Below are 23,103 nucleotides of genomic sequence, written 5' to 3'. Positions count from 1 at the left end.
ACATCAAATGAAACACTCAAATAAACCTCTTTTAAGTTCAGTTTTGATTTACTATTGAGATAGCACTTATTTGTCCATAATGAGTCAATATATCAATGTTATATTAACATTTTACTCTATAATTTGGTGTAAAACAGTAAATGTAATTTGAAAATTATACTAAATCTTTAAAAGTATGTTAATTAAGTATTTCTGGAAAGACATATATGAATACTTTCTTAAATATTCCTTATGGATGGTTTTAAATTTCCCATTTTTAAAATTGATATCAAGCTGTATTTTCATATAGTTTACAATTCATAGAAAGAAATGCACAAGAATGCAGAAAGAACTTTGTATTTAGTGTAGTTTATTGCAGTTTTTTTAATAATAATCTCGATGTCATACTGGTGCCTTGCACATGCTTATAATATAACTGGTTCAGTGGTATTACAACTATGGACTCTGAGTATACTGTGTTACACTCCAGTTTTGCAGGTGACAATAATGTACAGGACTGCCAAATGTTTACAAAGAAAACAAATTTAAGACATTTCTCAGAAGGAACTTGAGATATTTTATTCTGCACTTGTAGTCCTTTATCACTCAGGCGTCAACAGCTAATCTCTTACACATTATTGCCTCCTAATGAATGTCTTGATTTACTTCTTCTGCTCATGGCCATATTTTTTCGTCTTTCGAATCTTAATCTTTTTTGCGTTAAAAAAAGTCCAAACTACATACTTTTGCTTCCAGAGGTATTTATTAATTTATCATTCATGGTCTGACGTTCTTAGCACTATTGGCCTTCAAGCCCCCAATCAGTAGCGAGCAGAATCTTCCATCACCTTGTTCTGGCAACTTTAAAGATCAAAATCACTTATAACGGGAGGAAATCATAGAGGTACCCTCACTGATCTATTGATTTAAACTTTGTTCATCAGGTAAAAGATGGGTACAAAACAGATTACAGCCACACAGAGTCCAAGTGAGAGAGATTAGAGGGCATTTGAAAGAGGAGAAGGGAGCAGGTTTAGCAGGATGAGGGAGAGGAGAGAGGAGAGGATTATCAAAACAGAGCCTGGATCCTAAAATAATCCTCTCAGTGTGCTCAGCTCTATGCTCTACGGGGAAGGGGCCAGTACGGGCTACAAAGTTGTTATTGCATTCATAGGCCAAATTCTGAAGGTGCAGAAATCATATCAGAGTGTGAGAATCTCATGACCAAAACCCAATGTTTTAGTAAGAAAGATATTTGTGTTTTTTTTAATTTCATGTAAGCTTAGAACACACACATAAACACACCCACACATACACACACACTCACGCTCACCCCCACGCGCGCGCTCATCTGTCTTAATCTGGAAAGCTGGTTCAGAGTTACATGCCTCAATGTGAGGTTCTAAGCACCCGCTTCTTTCCATGCGCCATGTTCTAATTTGGGCATTGCCATGGTTACATAAGATCGAGGGTCAGGAGGTCAGTGACGCTGCAGACAAACACCGGATGGATGTGCGGCCACTTTGCGGTGACAGTGGGGATGCACTGCCAGACATAATATAACCACAGAGATTCAGCAGAAGGAAAACAACTAGGTTTGAGTGAGCATCTAAATATGAGGAAGAGGAAGTTTACATGCAGCAGCAGGAAATCACATCTCAGTTTACTGATATTATATATATATTTTACTTTAAGAAAACCAAATATATTAAATCTTCACTCTTAATCTTTGTGTTTTATGATTTTTTTTTTATTTTATTTTATTGTTTTGAGGGACTGTGCAAGTAGGAGAAGCTGAGCTTATTGAAAATTACAGAAAAAAGCTCATACATGCATACCAACATTAAAGCGGTCCAAAACAATATATGCCAGTTTAAGCATAAAGCGCGCAAAAAAGATGCCAAAAACACTGAATTAACTGGTATTCATGAGGACACAACAGTGGCAACAGTGGAAAAAGACCTGAGGAGAAACTACGCATGCCGAAAGAAAAATACAAGAGAGGGAGGGGTGTGAAGCTCTGTGTTGCTCCACTAACCTACTTACCATAATCTCTCTCCCCATTTCATAACTGTGCCCAAGTTACATGATACACTTATCAGCTTGCCCACGCTTGCAAATCAATTATTTTCATCAAAACTCTTATCGATAGGCTTTGCTTTTGAAAGGCGGCTCTATCCCAGCAGGGTTCCACTATTGTCTTTCATGCATGTCAACACACCCACACATCAAAGGGAGTGAGTGGAATCACAGCATACCTTTTGAGCTGTACTTGAAATTGAAGGCTAGATAAGCTGTGAACACATGCAGTTATACTGCTTTCATTCTTTTAAAACTGATTCTGGATCTGGTTTCAATATATTAGGGTATAGCAAGCATAAATATAACTGTAAATGAACCCCTAAATCAATTTATCTGCTAAAATTAGCTTGGTAATCCTGTGAAATAATTACAGCTTCTTTCAACCCTGCTACAAGTGAAAGGAAACCTGAGGACACAGTTTGAATCCTCATATAACCTTTATGTTTATTTAAGTTATTCATTAACCATGGTAAAATTAAGTTCATTGCATTTTATGCAACAAACATTTAGCTGGTTTAAAATGGCTGTTGGAGAGTTTCTTGCTACTAAAATGGGAGTTTTTCCACTTTAAACTCACCTGCAGCACTGTGAATGTCTGGGATGAGGATATAATCAAAGTGAACATTTACCACAGTCTGCTGATGTGTTTATGTAGGAAACGTTTTCATCTCAGCAAGTGGCCTTTAAAATGACTGCTTTGTGGAATCTGACCTTTTTGATTTGCTCAGAGTTTTATTAACCAGAATTGCATTGCTTTAAAGTGAAACTGTAGGGCTGATTAAATTTTAATTTGACTCTACTGTGTTTAATTATAGATTGGAATTAACTTTAAAAAAAATAATATTGGATCTGTAAATGGATTTAAATATTTTTAAAGATATTTAGGTAGTTTTTACTTGAGCGGGATATATTTTCATATATAATATAATATATAATATATTTTCAGTATATTATATTTGTGGATGGCTCTTGTGTTGCTCTCCTTTTAAGTACTGAATTGAACTACATTTGAGGTAGTGTTGAGTAAAACTAATCTGAATTTAAAATAACTAATAAATTTACTGACTTTATTTACATTGTAGATAAAGTCTAAGTTTAGCTGAATTATATAATTTCTCTTTGAGATCAATAAAATATTTTTGATTGAATTTTAATTTCATTAAACTGAACTGAATTAAGTGGGGACTGAACATAGTTGGTCTGCAAAGAGCTCAAAAAACGAAGTGAAGTAAAAATAAATTTTCCCCTTCCTCGTGTCCATGACCGTTTTAATACGCTACATTGTTTAAATTATGTGCATTAATTAAAATTCTAGGTAAATAATTGTCTCAGAACACATACAGTCAAAAAAATAAAAAAATAATTGAAATAAAAACAAATAGCTGACTTTTTTTTTTTGTCTCTGTCAACGTATGCAACACCCACGGAGGCCGCCATGGAGAAGTTATTTGTATTAAGTAACAGAGTATTAAAACCTCGCTGTGTGCAACATGTAAACGATCCACCCGGAAACAAATAGGCGCTTATTATTGCAGTTAAATTCCCACGCTGGGTGGCTGTCTCTCCGAACTGACACACTGCCACACTTTCCCACGCACGCGAGAGCTTCCTTAAAGCACATAGGGAAGGCGATGGGGTGGGGGGGGGGGGGGGAGGTGGCGCGCGCGTCAACTCACGGGGCACGAGGCGGGCGTACCGCGGGATGAGGATCATGTGTAGTCCACGCGCTGAAACTGGGTTAGTGCGAGCAGCGGAGCAGGAGAGAGCTGGAAGAAGAAGAGCCGCCACCGCTCGTTTAACACATCTAGTTTTATCGCAGCTGCAAGGGGAAAGTAGCATATAACAAACAGGCATCGTTGATTTATACGCTAATAAGGCCAGAGTGAGTTTAGAGAGGGTAAAAAATAAATAAATAAATAGGATTTGGTATTTTGGCAGTTTTCAGCTTATCTTGCTTGAAGTGAATAAATGCCCGTCGCTCTCTGTGCTTTCTTGATTTTTTTCCACTTGGAGTTACATGCCCTGGAGAGTTGATTAAACTCCACCGAAGAAATGAGAGGTGAGTGGGTGATATTTTTTCTGTGAATTCGCTTCAGTTTAGGCAGAAAACCTGCCACGCCAGGTTTGTTTACAAAGCAACTTTTCAGCTGTGCGGTGAAGGCGCTGCTTTTGAGCCCGAAGTGCGTGGACCGCGAGCTTGCTGTGAGATCAAGCAGAAATTAACAACCTATAGTAAATTATCACTTTCATTTTACAGAGTTTGCTAAACAACCTCTCCTCTTTGAGAAATATAAATTCTCAAAAGTACACACTGTTTTATGCGTGGATCGACTATTTATAAATTATAGTTTTACCATGTTGGTAGTTATTCTGTCACAAATTGTTGTGCTCCATAATGTTTAATTTGAGTTGGTGGCAATAAAAAAAAAAAAAAATATATATATATATATATATATATATATATATATATATATATATATATATATATATATATATATATATATATATATATATATATATATATATATATATATTACAGCGTTGGTCCTGCTACTTTTTTTTTTCTACAAGTAAGCCATTGACTCCAGTTATGTAAGACTGAGGAAAGGGAGGCGGTGAGCAGAGTGATTCATGGGCTGTCAAGGCACATTAATATCTGCTGGCAGGGATTGTTCAAGTTAAACAGGCTAAGGAGTCCGTTTCCAGAGACGTTTTTGTATGCCTAATTTTAACTTTAAATTAAGAGTTTTCGAAGCCAGATTAGTTATTTGTGGTTCAGACATGAGTTTTTTTCAGTTTGTTTAGCAAGTTTACTTTGGTTCGTTTACTGCAAATTTTGTTTAATGTCCATAAAAGTTCATAGATGCTGGTTTTATTTATGGGGTGTAACTAAAATAATTTGCTCATCAGACAGAGTGTTTTTGTTGTCAGAATCAGCAGTTTCACTGGAGAGGGAGAGGAGGTTCTCCATTGACCTAGTTCTGTCATTGAAGATTACAGCAAGTCTTTGTGTTTGTGTGTGCGCGTGTGTTTGCGTGTATTTGTGAGTGTTTGCCACCAATAGGTAAAAGTATTCATAAAAGCATAAATTTTAATCTTACAAGCATGTGCTGAAGAACTAATACAAATTTTTCTAACATTTTAATTCACAAAATCCTTTACGCAAGATAAGGGATATTTATAGTGAACACAGAAATGTCAATTAAACTAGAGATGGATTCATTAAATGCGTTAAAATTAAGGACTCATACTGAAATATGATGAAGTAGAATATTAAAAACTGAGTTTAATTAACATATGCTTTATGACATGAATAATAATAATCTTTTAATTCCTTCTCATTCTGTAAATTAAAAACTTCTACCTCTCTCAAATAATCTGCTTCACAGTTTGCCTTTTTGCGGTTTAGTTCTTAGAAAAAAGAAGGCCAGTACTATCCCATAAAAGCCTGATCAGTGCATGTTTAGATAAATAGAAATTTTCTTTTGCTCAAGTTCTACAAGTTGGTTTAGTTTTGCCGTGATGTTATAGACCATCATGCACCGCTGGGACAAGCAGGATATGGGCACAGCAAGCCCACATATGAAGCACAGCAGGACTCAGTTGAGCTTCCTCTGCCAGCTAAGGTTACAACCATAGAACTGCTTCTCAATTGGATTTTGTAAAATAAAATATCACATTTTTTTTCAAAAGAAAAAAAAAACAAAATATTGTTTGGAAAAAATAGTTACCTAAAGTAAGTGGAAAGGATACTAGCTTATTAAGGAATTATTTATGTAAACTCTTGCATAAAGAGGTTAAGTAAGTGTGGGCCAGTAGAGTCAAATAGACTAAGCCAAACAACAGTTCATCCTTAAAGAAGCACAGTAAGCCACAGTTAGTGTGTTAGGTTTCAAGAAGAGAGTTTTCTCTCTGCTCTCCAAGGACGTCACTGTGCTGAACTGAGCCTCACGGCCACTATCTGTTGAGAAACAGCCTTGGGGAAGATCACAGCAAGTTACAGCATATGTCAAGGTGCCCTTTCTCTCTGACAACTGCATGCTTAGATTCTGCTACAGCTATGTGAAGCTTAGACGCTTCACGCAAGAATGAGGGGAAATCTTACGAGGTATCAGTGCATTATCTGGTATTTGCTTGGGCTCTTCATGTCTTATTGTGGTGTCATATCTGATATTATGTATCTTTTTCTCAAAGTATGCATAAAGACAATGATACCCAAACAGACACAGAGATTTTAATTCAAGGTGACAGTGATTGGTGCAGTTGTACACACTTGTATGTGTTTCTGTGGTTTATTGCAGAATGCAAAAATACATGCTGTGAACTGGATTCCCCAGTATGGTTTTGTTTTGGTGTCGCAGAAGCTCATTTGGTTTGAACGATGCACAAACCAAAAGATAGAAAGTGCTCTATTTTCTGTTGGCAGTGGTGCAGGATAAGAGTGTGTGTGGCTTGAGTTCTTGGCAGGGGTAGCTATATCATCCAGCATGTACAGTATAATGCTAAGTAGGGTTTTATTGTGTGTGAGAAAAATTCATTGTCAATGTCAATATCAATGTCATATTTATTTATATAGCACTTTAAAAACAGGTATAAAACTGCACCAAAGTGCTGTACAAGAACAACAATAACACAAATTAATAAAACAGAGTATCAAAACACTACTTCAAATAAATGCCAAAGAATAAAAATGGGTTTTCAGAAGCGATTTAAAATGATCCAAGCTGTGGGCAGATCTAATTTGGAAAGGAAGATTGTTCCATAGAGTAGGACCAACAACAGAAAAAGCCCGATCTCCTTTCCTCCTAAGTCCGGTCCGATCATTGAAATCAGCAAGTGAGAAGATACATAAAAGATGAATAAAAATGTCCTTTCAGCTCGTTTTCGTTGTGTTTGATGCACATAATGCAAAGCTATTGATTTTTTTTAACTACAACCACATTTCCTGCAAAATGAAGCATTCCACACAAAAATATTCAAATTATGCATGTAAGCAGAATCGTGCAGGAGTCCACTCGAAAGCCTTTCGTTCCACTTGTGTTGTGTCTGCCAATGAAACTGCTACACCTGTTGTACATTTTTAAAGGCCCTGCGGTTAGTATGAGGACATATTGTGCTACCTGTTCTCTCTGGGTAGGAGAACAAGAGAAAACTCACTGAGCACTAGTCACAAATAAGAACCTGTGCTTGCAGAAAAAAAGAAGTGTGGACACACTCATATCTCAGGTGTGAATAACTTTTTTTTTTTTTCAAAATCCTGCTGTGCTAACGGTTTCAGTGTTAGTATTTCATATATAACAGTACTTCCATAAAGGTTCCAAAAGTTGTCACAAACTTACGTTAAATACAGATTATCTCAGGTAGCTGTAAAATGCTAGGTAAATAGGACATTGAACCCAGTTTGATTACCTGGAATGAAAGGACAAAGTCTCACAAGCTGAGGTTTCACAGCACAGAGTATGATAAATGCTGACACACTGAATGATTTACTGGCAGAAACATGGCCTTCAGCGATTTCCCCTATTATGTTGTACCGTATATGGCCTACAGCTTTTCGCTTAATTCATACAACAGTTGTGTTGCAAAATGCATGTTTATTGATGTCTCTGAGTCCTCAATTTCTTTAACTCTGTTGGAGGCGGTTTTCTGAAAACCCCCTCAATCAAAAACCTTGTGGTTGTCCTTTAAAACCTGGTGGAAGATGTACATCCAAGTTGGCGTCACATGCCTTCTAAGAAGGACAGATTATAGTGAAAAATGCACTGAGTTTTTCTTCTGATATAGTGAAAAGAAATGGCATATACTTTTGAAAACATGAGTTTTTTCAACGAGTCGTCTACAAGAAAAAATTATTTGTATTTGTATTACGTATTACGTTTTTTTATAGCAGATGCCCCATATTATGGAGGTTATGAGTTCCCCCTACGCATCCGTAGGGATTTGATTCCTTTGTGGCATGTTTTCCTCCTTCTTTTTACATATTACCAAAAACACCTAAAGTATCAATTGTGATACAAAAAAGGAAGACATTCATTATATATATTAACGTTTTAGTTGTTTGTTCCATTTAAAAGGTCCATCAAATGCTTTTAAAAGTTCCCCATTTCTGTTATTTCTTGTGTCAGGCTTTAAAGGAGCAAACAAAAATAAATTGTTTTTCCTTTTTTTTTTCTTGTAACAAAAGATTAACAAGGCTTTCCAGATAAGCTTTTCCATGGATAAAGGAGCTCTTGTTCAGGTCCAAGCTGAATTGCAACACCCATATCACATTAAATATCACACACACCACTGGTGTAGATATCAGTAAATGCAACAAATGCTTTGCAAACCTACTGTATTTACACCAAACAGTGAGTAATTAAGGGCGTAGCTATAGTGTGCAACATTTATTAGTCAGTAGAGCAGAACTGCTAAAGAAATTTCTGGGCTCATGTTTCAGTGGAGTAGAAATAGATTGACGGTAGAGCTCAAACACAGCTGAGGTTTCACACAAATACTGGACGTGCTGCAACAAGATGAACAGCTATGAGCTATATCCGTCCTCCTGTCAGTAGCTTACTGTAGTAATGGCCATGCAACTATCTCCAGATGTTGCTGCGCTTGTAAAAAATCTCCTCCTCCTCACTACTGGTCGTCTGCTCAATTTCTTTGAGTAAATATTGCACTGCTCTTTTTGCAAACAATAAGAGCATCTATTTTCTCCTTCTTTAAAGGGTGAGTCAGATTTAGTTCCACCTTAAAAGCTGCAAGAAGCCAGATTGTGTTTCTTCTCACAAGCCCGCCCCCTTCTTTGCTCAGTGGAAAGTGTGTCAGTGGAGCAATTCCTGCTCTCTGGTCCTGACTATGCCACTCAGCTGACTGGCAGGTGAGGCTGCGAGTCTCAGGAACAAAGCTCTCGCTCGCCAGCCAATTGGAGGATGGCATGAGGGAGGGAGGGTTGTGGCACTGTTGCCTGGACAACCACCTTTGAATGAGTGTGTTCACGGAATGCACCAGATGGGAGTTATATAACAGACTGAAGAGGGTGGGTGGGGGAGAGCCTCTGAGGGAGGAGGAGGGACAAAAGGGAGCAATGGAGAAAGGGATTTTTTTTCCATGGGCCTTTATTTATTTATATCACTCAGTTGCATTTCATTTGCAAGGACTTCTAACAAATGAAGATTCTTCAAGCTGGAACCGGCTCTTCAAAAGAAAGACTGTTATGTTAGAAATGAAATGTGAGCAAATCTAAGTCCCTTAAGTCAGAGTTTTCAGCACAATTGTCAGTCGCTGACATCTTCTGCTCTCCCTCTGTCCATGACGCACATCTTTCCCCACACAGAGTGACTCATGTGATTGGGTAGTTTTATTTTATAAAAGGGCATTCATAGAAAAAGCAATTTTCTGAAGAGCTGTGAAGACCAGTTAAATCCTATTTTGTGATTTAGCGGGTTACCTAATACGCTGTGTGACCCAGCAAAGGGTTTTAGTGTTGGTTTGGCACACACTGCACTTCTGGATGTATGAGATCTTGCAAAACATGGTAGCAATCAAAGGTCCAGGCATCCACCCTGCAGCCAACTGCTTTTTGAGATAAAATTTTAAAACAACCCCACAAAACTATCAATAAAAATCATAACTAATGAAAAACCAGTTCACATAACTAGGAAATGACACTATCTTTTGCTTCTTTGTATTTGATTCAGCTAACGTGTGTGTGGGTGTGTGTGTGTATAAATAAAAGTTTGTATACATCTAAAAGGTACAGTTACAAACATAACAATAACACCATAATTGCTCTGTGTGGGATTTTGAAACCATTGGAGATTTTATTGGAGCGGCGCTATAAATAGTTTGGAGTTTTGTGTCCCGCATGTTGTCAGTAATTTCCAGGTTACATAAATGAAGGGCTAAATGGGGGCTTTGTTTTTGGGCAATTACATTCAGAGCTAAACTAGGTCTATGACTGAAATTGCCACTAAAACTGCATCTCATTCTCGGTGGGTAGCTTTATGTGAAACTAATGTTCACGGCAAAATAAAATGAAGGCTTTAAGAAAAAAAAATTAGGGACTTGACCAAGTTGTCCGATTAAAAGACTAAGAAATCTAATTAAAATTAGTTAAGATGTGGAAATGTTTTTGTTGTGTGGCCATGTCTCCAAGGAGAAGATAACAGGAAGAGCAGAGAAGATAGACTGTGAAATGAAAACCACTAATTAGTTGTCTATCTTTATTTCATTTAATAAACTAAACTTTAAAGTATTTATAATTTCCCTATATATAGCCTAGCCTAAAATTGGTGAAACCTTTGTATTTCTTAAGATTTCAAGATCCTGACAGCAACTCATTTTAGCATCATAAACTCAAAACGACTCCACTTGGCATCACTCTTTGTTAACCTGCGAACATGTTAGCTCATCCTGAAGGAGGAGAGACAGCGTGCAAAGGAGGGAGAGAGCTCGCGCGATGTGAAACTTTATAACCCCAGGCTTCAGCTAATGCAATTGACCTGCTATTCTGGGGTTGAGGAGGCCCAGCTACTGAGATAAACAACATAATGAAAAGAACAAGCTGTTCTTGAGTAAGAAGGATCAGGCTCCCATAATGAACACAACATGTATAATGTATACTTATTTGTCATGTGTGTTCATAACAGTCCTCTGGTTTCTTTATGATCCTTCAGCACAGTGTCAGTTCTGTCTCATTATTAGGAGGTACATGTCAAACACTATTGCAAATGATAGATAACATTTGACCTCAAATGGATCATATTTTTGTTTCTGGGAAGATTCATGTTGTTCCAAGTGCAGCTAATGCAAGGTGGTGGAGAACTTGTTTGAATTAAAAACCAACATGGCTGTCCAAAACAAATATTGATTCGGTATAATCTGCCAACTTCATTTGATATGGCTGAATGGACCTATTGACAAATACTGAAGGCAGCCCTTAAAAGAAAATGTCATATTCATCTACAACTCAGTGTTTCAGTGTAAACCTTGTCTATTTATTTACTGACATGTTCTGCAAAATATGTTGATTTTTATCTGTGCTTCAAACACTTTCAAGTTACTTTAGTTGGAGCATGAAAACAAATAATTATTCATTTGATTTTTAAATAGATTTAATATTTAACTTTTTTTTATGAATGTAAGTATTTGTGTTCAAAATGTTCAGGAATTTTAAAAAGTAGAACAAGTCCAACAAATATGGAAAGTTTTCTTAATAAAATCTCAGTTTATTACACAATAACCTGTATTTTTATTGTTTCTCTTCAGCTCAAATAGAAGTCATTCCCTGTAAAATCTGTGGGGATAAATCATCAGGAATCCACTATGGTGTTATCACCTGTGAAGGCTGCAAGGTGAGTTTATAAGAAATTTCATTAGGAATATTTCTGTACAGAACAGAAGAAAAAAAAAAAAAACCTCTACTTAGTCATTGCAACATTTATTTGGTACCTTATTTTGTTTTTGCCACTGTTATTTTGCAGGGTTTCTTTCGACGCAGCCAGCAAAACAATGCTATGTACTCCTGCTCAAGACAAAGGAACTGCCTGATTGACCGGACCAACCGAAACCGTTGTCAACACTGCAGGCTGCAGAAGTGTCTTGCTCTTGGCATGAGCCGTGACGGTGAGTTCACTCCCTCAATTCATATTTAATTAACTCAAAAGTTTCCACTGGCCCCATTTTGGGTTTTTTTGTTTTTAAATCACTGTGACTGCATGCTGCCCTTTTATGGACTACTGTTTGAGTTAAGAAGTTTTATCTCTGTGCTTTTCGGCTGCAGCAGTGAAATTTGGTCGCATGTCCAAAAAGCAGCGTGACAGCCTGTACGCAGAGGTCCAGAAGCACCAGCAGTCACAGGAGTGCGCTGGAGTCGGCTCCCGCGAGGACAATGGAGACCTAGCAGAGCACGGCCGCACCTACAGGAGAGGCTCCAGCGCCACGCTCAGCGACCTGGACGACATCACAACCTTGCCGGAGGGCCTGCTTTTTGACCTGCCCCTCACCCCAGAGGATGCAGGTGGAGATTACTGCAGCCTGGAAATGCTGGGAGGAAGTGCAGGGAGCAGCTCGTCCTCTCAGAGCTCTCCAGAGCAGACCAGCTTGGACTTTATTGACAGCAACCACAGCATCAAACACGAGTACCAGCTGTTGCATGATTCTGGACTCTTCTCTCATGCCATCCTCAACCCTCTGCCAGAGGGCTGCTCCCTTTTGGAAATAGGTCAGTTGTAACCCCATTTGTGCTGCTTAACTGTGAATACATCCTTAAAAGTAAGACTGTATATTAGAAAATCTTGCAGTGGCGATAATATTAGTAAATATTGCAATGACAACATTAGGTGCGATATATGCCCACTTTCTTCTTTCCTAACTACAGTATATCAACTCTTAAACAATAACAGAGCAACTGTTTTGTATTGAAAAGGTTATGAATCTTAAAGAAATGTGTGCGGATGAATAAATAAATGCTATTTTCTTCCATTCAGAGCATATAATCCAGAGTGTAGTGAAGTCCCATGTTGAGACAAGCCAGTACAACACAGAGGAGCTGAAGAGGATGGCATGGAACATCTATAATCCAGAAGAGACTCGTTCATACCAGACCAAAGTAAGTGTGAGACTCACTATTGTTGATCATTGTCTACAAATAGATTAAAATAGTACTCGTATTGCACTGCATGGAATAAAAGAGTGAAGTTTGGAGAACCGAAACATAAAATAAATAGATGTCTGCGTTTGGGAAGATATGATTGTCAGACCTAAGTCATTGGTTGTCCTTAACTTCAGGTTCTTTTTGTTTTTAACAATAGACATAAATCAAGTGCTCACTGACTCAGTAACAATTATAATTCAAATTATATCACGCCTCCTGAAAACATTCTAGTTTTGTAAGTGACACACGGTGACATACCGTGTGTCACTTAGTTGCTTTGAATTAATTTTGCTTTTGTACAGGCTAGTTAATTGAACATAAGCTAGATTCAAAAGGAAACAATGAAACACAACCTGTTCTTCAAGAGCTGCTGTTCTCAAAGAAACTCTCTGCATGCCTCTTTTTTCCCCTCTTTCAGCCAGCTGAAGTGATGTGGCAGCAGTGCACGGTTCACATCACCAACGCAATTCAGTATGTGGTGGAGTTTGCCAAACGCATCTCTGGCTTCATGGACCTCTGTCAAAATGATCAGATTATTCTACTTAAAGCAGGTCAGTGCATGATGCGAGTTAACATCCCTCCAGGCTAAAATCACACCCTGTCTTTTAGTTGCGACAACAATAGTTGTTGACACTCTAGTCTAAGAGAGATGGACCTCTACACAGATTGACAGCTGCACATGCTTAAGAAGCTGCATAGTTTCTAATTCTCCAAAGAACATCCAGCTTTGTTTTCATCACAATTTCTTCAGTAATTATGCGTAACTAGGCATGGGCTGGTAGTGAGATTCCCAGGCTTTGAATATACATGTGAGAGAATATTCAATATTGACTCTATAGAATATTCACTCTCACATTCTGGGAGATGTAAGAAGAGGAAAGGTTTTAGTTCCTCAACTTCTCATGGTGATGTAAGCAAAGCGGGTGGCACCAACTAACTCACTCACTCTTTGGTTACCTAGCAACAACTTGTTGAGTAACAGCTGCAGTTTCAGATTTTGCTACTGTGTCTCATAACTGGAGAAAAAATTAGATCTTTATTCAATTCATGACTGATATGAAACGTTCATATTGTGATAAGTTTTTCAGCCATATTATCCAGCTGTAATATGATCAAACTTCTTTTATTGAAAAATGACTAAGATTTTTGTCCTACTGCTTCCTAAAATAATCATGTTTATTATTATTCTATAATTATTTCATTTTTAATGTTTATTTATTTATTGTTATTTTGAATATAATACATAAACTGCAATATGTGGTAGCGTATTTCAGATTTTGGTTTGACATATAATAACACAGGAATACCAAGCTGAAGTAAAAGATAAGTTGTTGGGCCATTTGGCTGCTCTCTCTGCATGCCTCTCTTAGAACACTGGTTGCAGTTATAAATAGCACCACCTTTGTAAAAGAATGCTTCTGAAAGTAACATTGTCCATGGGAACCTTTCGTAGGTAGTACATTTTCATTTATCCACCTTGTTGGATGGAGTTTGATAGCTGGAAGCAAAATGATTTTTAAATTATGTCACTTTAAAATGCTTTGCAACTTTAAAGGTAATGTGTTTTAAATCACTAAAGTATGGTTACAGTTGCCAGTAGAAAAAGAGTGGGTAAATCCTTCATTCATATAGATATTTTAATACTATTTATGTTCTTGGGCACAAATAAAAATAACCACTAAAACTATTTTGGATGCACTGCTGCTTATAATTATGGATTGTGTTCCTTTGTGACACATGACTTGGGATATTTTTTTACTGATGGTGATGTTACAAAGTTCCTGTGACTTTCCAGTAATGCTAGTTTCAAAATATTAATTATACAACAAGTTCATAAGTTTCTTCCTTGAAAGCTGGGTTTCAGAGTTGTCTCCCTTCACCTCTTCCTTAAAGTGATACAACACAGAAGCTTCTTACATTTACACCAAATACATTAGTAGACTCTACATACATAATTTATAGTATGTAGTTGCTGTGACAAATTCATTGGTTCTAGTTTTATTGTTAGAAATTTAAACTGTTTTCATTTTACTGATCAAGTCCTCGAAAAACGCTGCTGCAGTGGGAGTCATTAACCGCTCAGCGTCTGGCCCTGTTTGGCCTTCACAGTGGAAACAGTCACTAAAATACAGTCAGGATAAATAAGAGTTCCAGGAAAAAAATGTTTCAGGTTTCATAATGGAAATGTGCCTTAGGAGAGATCCTTTAACTTTCACACCATAATAGCTTGTTTGTTGTGACCAAACTGAATTTGTCTTTCTTTTTCCATGAGGAAAGTAGCATAGTTGTATTTCAACCAGCTTACTGGCAGGAAGCAGCAATAAATAAGGAAGTTGCAGCACTTCATTACTTTACGGTCCTTACAGCCAAAGAAAAAGTAGGTCACACCAGCACTTACGGTAATATTTCTTTAAAAGCACTAGAAGCCAGAAAAACAATACAGGAAAATATTTTAGCGATTTTAAATCTGTAATTTTTATACTTGGATTTCAGTAACCTACCCACACTTAATTACACTGTCAACAATTTGAGCACATAAATCACACAGTGTAGTCTGTCTTTATGTTTTGAACTTTACTCTTTGAAGCATAAGATTTACTTTATTGTATACTTTGACACCTTCCTTTATTGCTTTATATTCAAATCTATTGTTAAACATCAATTAAGAGTGTCACGCCTCAAGAAGAAACTGGAATGTGGACTGACGAGAGGTTTTTAAATAAGTTGTATTTTAGTGTCTGCCACCTACGAACTTGTCTTTAAGCCAGCTTTGCTTTGAAACTCAGACACAAAAACCAGTTTACGTTTCACTTTAAGCGCATTTCACAATTGGATGTTACCGTAAAACTTGCCCAAAGCAGCAGGAAATGTTTTTATAACTGAAAAAAGGAAATTAAGGTGTGAGTAAACAAATAGAAACTTGTACTACTACAAAATGGCGCTCCCAGAAAACATTGAGAATTACTTAGTCATATAAGTATGTAAGTTTAAATCAAAATGAAATTAAGAAGAGCACAGTATCCAGAACAGTAAACAAAAGGCACACTTTGGTGTGATTGGTTTGGCTAAATGGTAAAGTTCAGTTGCCAATATTTTAGTATTACATTTAGAGTGCAGATTGCATAATGGTGCTCTCAGTTTGAACATGGAGGTCAGATTAATGACTTGAACAGTCTAGATTTAGAGTCAATTAGGAAACCAATAGTTGTCAACTGAAAGTGAACTGCTTAAAACTTTTTAAAAGAAACTCACTTTAAAAATTACAAACCATTACTTTAATGATAGTGTTATATAATTAATTACTATCACTAAACACAGAACAAAACTAACATGAAAGCTCTGCGTAGGATCCAGAGCCTGGTAAAGTCTTGAACTAAACAGTTGCATCCTGTTAAAGTTATTTTTGCATTATTGTTTGTCTTATTATCTTTAACTGTGCTGTATTTCTTAACCTTCAAGTGGCCTTGTAGATTAAAAAAAAAAAAAAACGTGTTGGGTGAGCCTCTGAATGTTTTGAGGACCAGTCCCCCGGTGAATTTTAATGAGACATGAAGCCCTGACTCCAAGCGTTGAGGGAGCTTTTTCTAAGCCCTAGAAATGTCCTGGGACTCACTTCCTCATCCAGCTTTTGCTCAATATAGCATCTGTTAGACCTGCCGTATATGCTTATCAGGCTCTTATCATTAAAAGGCTTTTAGTTTCTATGATCATGCCTAGAAAACAAAAGATCAACGTTGTTTTAAAAACAATATGTTTTCAAAGTCAAAGTTTTTTTTTGAGATCTCATAAGTGTATTTTTTTTCTTTCTTTCTTTCAACAGGGTGCATGGATGTCCTTCTGATCCGTATGTGCCGAGCCTACAACCCCATCAATAATACACTGCTTTTTGATGGAAAGTTTGCGAGTGCTCATCTTTTTAAAGCTCTTGGTGAGTCAGCGTAATGGCTTTCTTCCTCTTTCCCTGTCTTTCTATCACATAAACATTATGAAAGGATGAGCAGGTGATTTGAGGTCATTTTTTAAAATCTTTTTAACCGTCATAACAATTATAGTCAAACATTGTTTTGCTTCTCTTCCCTCTTTAGGCTGTGATGACCTTGTGAATGCTGTGTTTGACTTAGCAAAAACTATGAGTCGTATACAGATGTCAGATGACGAGATGGCTCTGTTCAGTGCTGCGGTCCTTCTGTCTCCAGGTTAGATTACTGCACCTTACTTTACAACTGTCCTGTATATGCTAAACCAGTGTAACTAGTAACTGGCTAGTTGATTCATGCAGTCAGACTTACTGGCTGTAGGTGTGTAGTGTGTTTTATGCAACATTAGGTTTACCAGCATTGTTATACACTGATTCAACTAATGCATAAACTGGCCTACAAAATCCTGGATTATTATGGTGCAGTTGGACTCATCATTCCTTGTTGTTTTCTACTGAGGTCCATATTTGATTGACGTAGACGGTGTCAGTTCTTTATCACGCAAGCATTCTTAGAGCTGACATGGGAACTTTCTTGTGTGTGTTTATTGTGTTACATTTGTTTAGCTATTTAGCTTTTCTTGTGAAATCGAGAACGTTTTCATAGAGAAGAAAGATATTTAAACTCATATTATTAGGCAATACATGCTTTTATGTATCTTTTTGTGCACAAGAACATACTTTAGTCTGTGCTTGCAATGGAGTTAGGCATCATTTATCATGTAAATCAAGCCTCAGACTTTCAAATGACTTCATTAAATAGGGAAGTATGTTGGTGTCGTTGCAACAAAGGTGTTTTTATTTACACCCACTCTTACCAATTGGCTTGGCTAAATAAGGAAAATGATTGCAGTGAAGCATAAAAACTATCATTGCAGCACCAAATATAAGTCTGAAAACATAGCATTTCATGTTTGATATCTCTATCCAAGTTTCGGTTTTACATTTTCATTTTAAAAATTGTTAAATATCAGTTAGAAGAAAATAAATTAATGTTCATTACACTGTTGTTCACTCTTAACAACTAATTATAAACTGTGTTCACAAAGTTTAAAACTGAATTGGTTCATGTTCATATTTTCCCAACTATGTATTTAGAGCTCATTTCACAGTCCCATTAGGAACTAGTTGCCATTCATTACCTTATTAGTTTATAAAATAACGTTCATAAAAAAATATAGGTCACAACGTCATGTTCCAATGAACCTGTTATATCACTGTGTTGCATTTGTACCTTCCCCTTTGCCAGCTTATTTACATCAGTGTAATTGCGTCTTGTTATCTTTGCTCATATAAACCATATTTAAATATGGGAAAGTTTCCAGTAAAGCTGTTCTTATTTACGCAGCTTCCTTGTTTATTTGTCATAAAATAACTTACTCTGAAATTTGTCTCTGAACACTGGCCCTTTAAGGTTATGTTTTAAATTCTGACCAGCATATGCTGATTCTGTTTTTTTCTCAGCTGTCAAAATTGTCACTGAAATAATTACAACTGTCTGATAATGCTGACATAGTCAAAAGGCAAGTAGATGCAGCTTCATTTCTCTGCCTGTCTTTGCTGTAAATGCTAACCCATACTGCACTAAATCAGGCTTAGTAAAGTAACAACAGAACCCGGTGCAGAAACAGTTTGGCCTAATCCAGTTGTTTTGACTGGTAGGGTAAGAACCTACAGTTTATATTGTTATGTTTAATGAGAGAAATACATTATCAATTTCTTCCCACAAAGACTGGCAGCCCTATGTGTCCATACCGACTGAAACGTCAAGCATTCACACATTTATTAAACACAGTGAGGAGCCACCAAACTCTTATCTTTAAGTGTAAATGTTGCACCTCTTTCCTGTACAAAGTAGCCAATCTTTGGCCCTCCAAAAAATGTCAACTTATGCCATTTTGTACCTGTCAAATAGAGGTTTGTGTTATGCCACCAGCTGCACTCAATTCCAGATCACCTTGTAAAAAGAAAACACAGAATAGTACAGTTTTAAGTTCTACCTAAGTATTGGTTATCTCATCAACAGTGCTTATTTGGATATATGTTTTTGTAAAATATATGTCTTTGCAAACAAGACAATAACAAGTCTGTGTACTTCTTTTTCAGACCGACCTTGGCTGACAGATGTCCAGAAGATCCATAAACTGCAGGAGAAAGTTTATGTGGGTCTGCAGCGCTGTCTGCAAAAAGAGGGTGCGTCAGAGGAGAAGCTAGCAAAGGTACAGAAACGTTCTGCTATATTGCTCAAGATTTGTATGTGCATGATTTTTTTATTATTATTTTTTCATCTAACTTGTATTTCGTTCCTGTACTTCCCTCCTAGATGGTGTCTAAGCTTCCCATGATGAGGTCCATTTGCAACCTCCACATAGATAAGCTGGAGTTTTTCCGTCTAGTTCACCCTGAGACGGCATATGCCTTCCCTCCTTTGTACAGGGAAGTTTTTGGGAGCGAAATTACCTTCCCGGACTCTACCGAGGGCTAGTTTAGCTTCTCAGCTAAATGGTGTGATTAAACCTAGTGACACTGAGGTGTATTTAGAGGAAGATGAAAATGTGGTGACCGTCATACGGCAAAACCAACCAGCCCAATGACAATCCTGCACGTTACACTTTAGTGCACACTCCTCTCACCTCTGAAGTCCAAACCCTGTGGAGTAGCTTTCACCGCCTTGCAGGCCAAACCTATTAACTCAACAAAATGGGAGAAGTTGCTGGGTCGCCAGTGCACGTTACCTCCTTTGTAAAGAAGTGAAGAAACCATTGAGCAGTAGCCTACATTGTTTTTGTTTTTTTTCACAAAAATATTTTTCTATAAGACACCTTTAACTGCTTGTTGAGTTTAATTCCTTTTTGGCGTAGTCTTTGTTACCTTCACAGCCCATGAAAGTGATTGTTGAATGTACCCCCCCACTTACTGCAACCATTCATAATATACTAGAATGTATGAACCCATAGTAAAATCCTCACCCTCTCTGGGAAATTAGCAGTAATGATGCCTGCTTCAGGTTAGTGCAGAAACAGTTGTTGCTTCTTTGTGTATACTTAGTAGCACCCACACATTGCTGTTTTTGTAACATGAACAAGCTTAAAGGGACCATGATCAAACTCTGAAGCGGGAAGGTTTTTTTTAATTTTTTTTATTGTAAGTCATTTTCAAACCCACAAACACATTTAACCTACAGCACAAAAGATAGCACTTATGCTAAAATCTGATTAGTTGTTTGTACGAGCACAACTTTAGATTTGTCAGTGTACTGTGAGTTGTTGCTTTTTTATGTAATTAATGACCTCAGTCCAAATCCCTTTTCCCCTTTTCCAAATGCCACTTAGAAAGTGAGGTAATTACAGAGGTATTGTGTAAGTATTTTCAGATGTACCTTTTTATATATAAAGTATATTTATATATAGAAACATCTAAAAAGTGTAAATTAAGAGCAGAGTTTATACCAGATGACAGTCATTTTCTTCTGCTCCAGTTGTCTGGTCCGCTGTTTCTCGAAGAAGTACAATTGTAGCAGAAATGAAAAAAGAAGGTGGTTAATTACTACTTACAAGTTCTTGCTAGGATCCAAATAAACCAACCTGGCACAAGATTTTGCGTGCTAGTAGTGTAACTGCCAGCTGTAAAACCTATATTAAACCAGACAGAAAGTCTACAACCGCTCTCCTACTTTGGCTGAGCAGAGCCCTGACCACTGTGGAGAGTTTTCTGGAAGTGCCACATCTCAGCCCGTTCTTCACAAATATCGTTTTTTTTTACTGGCTAAAACTCCAACTGAGACTCAACCAAAATGTTCAAAAGCTGTGAAGAAATGTACGAGCTGAAAAGATAATAAACTATAAAAAATGAAGGGACAAAGAGTTTGAGATGGCGATGTTGGATAGGAGTGTCCTTTAAGCTCCCTACAGCCTCGTTGCTTTAGGGTTTGGGCCAATTAAATGTTTTGATCAGAGATTTTGTAACTTGTATTCCTTACTCCCAGCTCCCTTACTACCTCACCTTCTCCAAACACTAGATGGCAAAGCACAGGGTTGACAGAGCCATCAGCTACCCCCCTGAGTTAATACGTACAGTATGCATTCAAAGAGAGCCTCAAAAGTAGTAAAATAATGCTGGTGAAACTGGAAAGAAACTGAATAAAACTCTTTATCTTTTTGTGCTAAAGACATCTCTTTGACTGCTGCTCTGTTTACTTCAGAGCACTGTATGCCTTTAGTTCCAGGAAGCCTTGGACATACACAGATCTATCTTGAGTTAGATCTCTAGAGATGCCTGCAGGCATCATGAAAACTTTTCATTTGAAGTCGACGGCTGTATTAGATTTCTGTAAAACAATAAATCTTGTGTACCAGCAGCCCAAAGAGGCCGTGAGAAATTAAATTAAATCTCTATATTTGGAGTCCTAAGACAATCACATGACAGATGTTGGATGTTGTCTATCTCAGACTAATCTTTAAGCTGAGTTGGCTTAGCACTGCTGGGACAGTGCTGTTGACCGTTTATTATTTCATGCAGCATGAAGGGAGACGTCTCCCTTGTTTCGGTACTTAAGATTGTGGCATTGTGGGATTGTGCAATAATGTCCTTCCCATTGTTCTCAGTATGTCGGGCCTCAGTTGCCGCGTATTACAGTCAATGTTTTCTCTCGCACTCCAGCATAATAACCTCACTGCTCCGCGAATATTCTTATTCCTAGCATAATGTACCAAATACTTAACTGCTATCTTTGTAGATCAGACAATCCGGTTACATGGCATTTACAGATTGTAACAAAGTGCACTGCTTTGTGTTTCAGGCCTGAGAATGTTAAACGTGTAGTTTATAAAGAATTCTATATGTATGTATCAATTTTGCAGGATTAAAACAGTCCAGAGGGCGGGACCTATGATCAGCACTTTCATGTCCCTTTAGACTCACTCAGGGAGATAGCTGGGCTCTCTGTCCTACAGCGTCTGCAGTTAGTCGAGCTAGCCGGACACCTTGCACCAACAAAAAAGACCTTTAAACCTTGATCACTGTGTACAGTACATGTTTTTGTGAATGTTTGATTACAGAAGTATCAAAGATTTTACCCCGTGTCTGATATCATTATTGCAAGACTTTTTTTTTTTTTTTTTGTTGAAAACATAGATTAAATAGGAGATTAAAAAAAACAAAAAACAACAATAACAGATTAATTGTAATCTCTGATTTCTATGTTGGTTTTGTTGTGATCTTATGTTTCTTGATTTTTATCCTCCATTGTTGTACTGTTGTTATTTTTGCATCGGTTAGTGTCCTTTTTTCTCTCAGAGAGATGTAATTCTATTTTTTTTAAGAGTTTTTAAAGATGTCTCTCTAAAGGTTTCTCATTCGTCATGATCCTCCTGTTTATAATCTTCTGACTTTATTTTAAGATTATTACTGTTGTTAAATCAAGATAGATTTTAATATGAAATAATTTATGTCATTGGTTGTGAAACCTAAAAGGTTTTAACACAGTGAAGTGTTGTTGCACAATGGTGATACTGTATGTGGATTTAAGAATGTAATAAAAGTCTTTTTACAAGTGAAACTAAGCATTGCTGATGTTTCTTCTTACTTTTCTTGTTATGACTTCTACTGCTGTGCTAAATATGCAATTATTTAATCATTTTCTTTTACCTTGGGCATTATATATTTCTGCAAAGAATATTTTATTTTCTTTACATCGACAGCCTGGAAATATAGATTTACAAGACAGATCAAGAAAAGAGAAAAGGTTATTGTTGTGTTTGTCCACAACAGTGTTAAACTCTGACAATAACATTTTCCCAGATCTTGGAAATATATAACAGATAGAAAGAACTATATCAGCTAAAACTAGAAGGGTCAAACTAGTTGTGGGAAACTTGTGCCATTCTTAAGTTTGTTAGATGTTAAGCTCGGCAGAAACTGTAATCAGCACTAAAGTTCAGGTTTAAAGAAAATGTAAATATTTTTGTAAATAAAAATTGTTTCAGTAGGTTTGGAAAACAAAGAAGACCATTTCCTTTGAAAAACCACAACTATCTAAAATATGGAAATATGTGAAAAGAATGAATAAATTATCTTAAATTGGATAAATTTCTGTCCCATACACTTTAAAGATGATTTCAAACAGAAACTTAACCCAGAAACAACACGACTTCTCGTGGGACCAGTGATTGAGCAACACTTGTGCAGTGGGTCCTCATAATACAGTATGTTAGGAAAATAGTCCTTAAAATGTATCAAGTACAATGATGCACACACACACACACTTTCTAATGGCAATTTAGAGAGACCTATTGACCTACCAGACATGTCCTTAGGTTGGGAAAGGAAACAAGAGTACCTGGAGAGAATCCACACAAAGAACATGCAAGATTAATGCAAAAAGATCTTAGGCCCAGGACCAAGACATCAGTGCAACCAACTGTTC

General features: G+C 37.0%; 1 protein-coding gene across 1 annotated transcript; it reads left to right on the top strand.

Annotated features, from left to right (window-relative positions):
- Positions 1–3,741: 3,741 nt before the first annotated feature.
- LOC102238014 (nuclear receptor ROR-beta-like) lies at positions 3,742–22,236 on the top strand. Its single transcript, XM_023339905.1, has 10 exons — positions 3,742–4,120; positions 11,317–11,402; positions 11,532–11,673; positions 11,831–12,271; positions 12,537–12,658; positions 13,122–13,254; positions 16,524–16,631; positions 16,789–16,899; positions 18,786–18,898; positions 19,003–22,236. The coding sequence occupies exons 1-10, from the start codon at positions 4,114–4,116 to the stop codon at positions 19,162–19,164; spliced, it is 1,425 nt and encodes a 474-aa protein (XP_023195673.1). The 5' UTR covers positions 3,742–4,113; the 3' UTR covers positions 19,165–22,236.
- Positions 22,237–23,103: the final 867 nt, after the last annotated feature.

The sequence above is a fragment of the Xiphophorus maculatus genome, chromosome 9, assembly GCF_002775205.1.
Source record: "Xiphophorus maculatus strain JP 163 A chromosome 9, X_maculatus-5.0-male, whole genome shotgun sequence".
NCBI classification, from domain to species: domain Eukaryota; kingdom Metazoa; phylum Chordata; class Actinopteri; order Cyprinodontiformes; family Poeciliidae; genus Xiphophorus; species Xiphophorus maculatus.
The sequence above is the reverse complement of the archived record's forward strand: the minus strand, read 5'-3'. Positions and strand labels throughout refer to the sequence as shown.